The 4,329-nt window shown below is 41.9% G+C and overlaps 1 protein-coding gene across 1 annotated transcript; it reads left to right on the top strand.

The window, feature by feature from the left end:
* Nucleotides 1-934: 934 nt before the first annotated feature.
* On the top strand, nucleotides 935-3,520 carry LOC137352819 (probable G-protein coupled receptor 139). Its single transcript, XM_068018674.1, has 2 exons — nucleotides 935-1,001; nucleotides 2,610-3,520. Exons 1-2 carry the CDS (start codon nucleotides 935-937, stop codon nucleotides 3,518-3,520), a joined length of 978 nt encoding a protein of 325 aa, XP_067874775.1.
* Nucleotides 3,521-4,329: the final 809 nt, after the last annotated feature.

Raw genomic sequence — 4,329 nt, 5'->3', positions numbered from 1 at the left:
TCAATTGCTCATCCAATTTCCTTTCGAAATCATTCACTGCTTCAGCTTCCATCGCCCTCAGAGGTAGTGAGTTCCAGGTCATCAGACCTCGCTGCAAATTTCTTTCCTCACATCCTCCTACATGTCTTGCCCAAAACCTTAAATCTGTGCCCCCCTGTCTGCATACCATCAGATATTGGGAACAACTTTTCTGTCCAACATATAAGAAACTATCATCATCTTGTGCACCTCGATCAAATCTCCCCTCTATCTCCTTTGTTCTAAGGAGAACGGCCCCAGCTTGTCCAACCTAACCTTGCAATTAAAATCATTTATCACTGGAACTATTCCAATAAATTTCTTCTGCATCCTCTCATGGACCCTCACATCCTCCCCAAAGTGTAGTGATCAGACCTGGACATGATTCTTTAGTTTTGGCGTAACCACAGCATTATAAATATTCAACAAAAGCTCCCTTCTATTGTGCTCAATCTCTATTTATGAAGCCCACATTTCCATATACATTGTTAATTACTCCATCAATAAGCCTTTCCACCTTCGAAGGTCTGTGCACCTGAACTCGAAGATCTGATTTCATTGAAGAGAATGTCCTAATATTCACTTTTCTTTGATATTATAATTTGAGATGCTGTATTTAGTATATTCGACAATCGAGAGGTACACATGTTGCACTGTTTTGGACAACGGTTTGGCCTCAGTCAGCGTTGTTGTGTTTTCAAATGTAATCTCAGCATTACATATCATCGATCACAGCAAGGACATAACGTGGCTGTCGTAATTTGTTTTCTGAAATTTAAAACGATGTTGCAATTTCACTGTCCCTGCGGAGACCTGACAGGGCATAAATTAAAGGTGCTGATGATCCATTGTCGCAGAGTTTAATTCAAAGAGATTGCCTGCTGCACGAGGGGACAGATCGCATCTTACAAAAAAAATGCTTGGAACATTCATCACTATCGATAAAATATATTATATTACTATTGCAGTTATTGGTGTTCCTGGTAAGTAGCAACAGTATCTGAAGTTGTGTTGGACTCAATGGTAGCTGGTCCCTGGTTTTGTTTAGTGACTGATAATGTGTCATCCTCACTGGGAATATATGGACAGCCGATCAGTGATGCTACTGGAATCTGCAGACAAGTGGCAGATTACATTTAATGCAAGTAAAAGTGAAGTAATTCATTTTGGTTGGAAGAACATGGAGAGACAATATAGAATAAGGAGTCCAATTCTAAAGGGGGTGCAGGAGCAGAGGGAACTGGGTATATCTGCACATAATGCAGTGAAGGTGGCAGGATAAGTTGCGAGACTGGTTAATAATGCATAAAGCGTCCCAGGTTTTATTAATTGTGACATAGATTGCAAGAGCAAGGAGCTTATGTTAAACTTGTGTGCAATATTGTTTCAGCTTCAAGTGGGGCAATGTGTCCAGTTCTGGGTGCTGCATTTTAGAAAAGTTGTGAAGGCATTGGCGAGAGTGAAGAAAAGATTCACGAGAATGGTTTCAGGGATGAGGAACTTCACTTGCGATTATATATGGGACTAGTTGGAGCTATTTTTCTTGGAGAAGAGAAGGTTGAGAGGAGAGTTAATAGAGGTATTCAAAATATGCGGGTTCTCGACAGGGAAGATAGGGGAAAAAGGCTGGGATTAGCACTTCGCGAAATGCTCATTCGGAGAGCTAGTGCAGACATGATGGGCCTAATGGCCTCCTTCTGTGTTGTAACAATTCTATGATGCTGTGAGTATGCACTATCCACCTTATTTGACAGTTTAGTTCCTGCCTTCACATTACGTGGCCAGTATCCCTTCAAAGTTACAGGCTCGTAAGTACTGAGGCCACCCATTTGTAATTTATTAACTCAGTTTTATTCACCCAGTTTTCCCGCTGGAACACGTCTCTCCCACACCAGCTTTGAACTGGAAACCGCATCCTTGCAGTTCCCTGCTCCTGCTGTGCAATTTCCCTGTTGGATACTACAGGTCTGTGAATCTCGTGTTTCAACATGTCCCTATACTCAGGTGCTGCCACTCGGGCAGTCTGCATGGGTCCGAGCTATGATGAATTTTCATGCAATAGAATCACAGAATGGGGTTGGTGGGGAAAATGTCGTAGAGGTAGATAACCAGCCATGATCTGTTTGAATGGCAAAGCAGGTTCGACGGGCCGAACGGCTTACTCCTGCTCCTATTTACTTTTTCTCCATGTTCCTCCCAACCTACTTTCTGCCAGATTTTATTATCTTCACCCAGCATGTCGCTTGATTTTCTTTCATTTTCGTGTATCACCTCTGTGCAAGCGCTTCCAAAATGTGATAGCTATTCTCAGCTCAGGATTCCCCGCAATGATGTTTATTCTGGCCTCCCTACAGCTGCCCGCATTCCGATGAGAGCAGCGATAACCATCCTGCCACAGCTGTTCACTCCTTGTTCCACGTCTGTTAATCTTGGCAATGCTTGTGTTGGGAGCGAATTGAAAATTTGAAAATGTCAACTACTGATCTTATCTCAATCCACCTATTATTATGTGTTAATATATAGCCCTTACTGTCTGGGCTCAGACAGGGAGAATTTTTGATCGGTAAGTTTCAACTTCTTTCCACTTACAGTTAATGTAGTGGCGATTGCAATCCTGTCCCGGGGAAAGTGTGGACTCTCCACCTGCACCACTCGCTACCTGGTGGCCATGGCAACAGCAGATCTACTCTTCATTATCACTGATGTCATACTGTATCAGATGAAATTGTATTATTTCCAGGGATCTTTCCTGCATATCACCCCGGTGTGTACTGTTAACAATTACCTGCTTTATGTAACTTCAGACTGTTCTGTCTGGTTCACTGTCACTTTCTCCTCTGATCGATTTGTGGCCATTTGTTACCAGAAGCTGAAACTGAAATATTGCACCGAGAAAACTGCAGCTGTGATTCTAACAACAACCTGCATTCTGTTCTGTTTGAAAAACATACCTCTTTATTTTAGCTATGAACCTGGAGTGATAATCGACAATGTGCCTTGGTTCTGTCATGTAAAGCCAAGCTATTACACCGAGGTCAGATGGGTGGTCTTTGACTGGTTTGATCGGGCGTTAACACCTTTGCTCCCATTCGCTTTAATTCTGTTGTTCAACGCTCTGACAGTCAGATACATTTTAGTGGCCAGTCAAATCCGTAAGGGACTGAGGGGTCAGAGCAAGGAACAGAAGCACAGTGACCCAGAGATGGAGAGCAGAAGGCGGTCTGTGATTTTACTCTTCACCATATCCGGAAGCTTCATACTTCTGTGGTCACCATATGTTATAAATTTCTTATATTATCGCATTGTGGGAATAGATCCGAAATATTACAACAATTCTTTGCAGACCTTTGAAAGAATCGGATATATGCTTCTGAGTTTAAGTTGCTGCACAAACACATTTATTTATGGGGTGACTCAGTCCAAATTCAGAGAACAGTTCAAGAGTGCAGTAAAATATCCAGTGACAGCAATTATTCAAATAATTAATAAACACAACTATTGATAACAGCCCAGAGGCTAGTCCCAGATCCTCTAGTTCATGAAGGTAATCTTTCGGCCTAGACTTCCTGTAAGGAAATTATACCAGGAATATCTGGTCCATCTCAAGACTCAAGCACTGGTGAGGCAAAGCATTATTTTTGACTCACAGTTGCAAAATTAGTTTTCATCTCAACTCTTCTGTAAAGACTAGATCAAGCTATTTCTTGCAACAATTAATTTGCAGCTTTCACAGAACGAGCCTCGTCAATAGCTTGGCGAGCAGAACTGACTTGCAGTTTAGAGGATTACATTATATAGAATATAAATCTCAGAGACAGATCGTTCGACCCAACTCGTCTGTGCTGGTGTTTATACTGCATAGGACTTTCCTTCCAACTCAGAATTTCAGGATATCTTTCTGTTCCCATTTCACATGTGGTCGTTTCGCTTCCCTTCGAAAGCACCTGGGCTTTTGCATCAAGCACTTTGTTTAGTGACAAATCCCACATTCTAAGCACTCTGTGGGTAAGAAATTTCTACTTATTTTCCTGCTGAATTGATTAGTGGCTATCTTGTATTTATGTTCATTAGTATGGTATTCTACCACAAGTGAAATAAGTTTCCATATATCTAACCTGCCCAGCCCATTCATAATTTTAAGTACATCTATCAGTCGTCCTTTAAGTTTTCCATCTTGTAAAGAATCTCTCAGTTCTGTTACCGTACAATAATCATGGTGAGTATGAAGTCGGTGTCTCCAGTCTCTGCCACACACATTGTTCCCTTACCGCAGAATTCAGACCTCTCCCTGGCAACTGTCTGAGGCTAATC

This window comes from Heterodontus francisci, chromosome 39 (assembly GCF_036365525.1).
Source record: "Heterodontus francisci isolate sHetFra1 chromosome 39, sHetFra1.hap1, whole genome shotgun sequence".
In the NCBI taxonomy this organism is placed as follows: domain Eukaryota; kingdom Metazoa; phylum Chordata; class Chondrichthyes; order Heterodontiformes; family Heterodontidae; genus Heterodontus; species Heterodontus francisci.
This window is presented reverse-complemented; position numbering and strand designations above follow the sequence as displayed.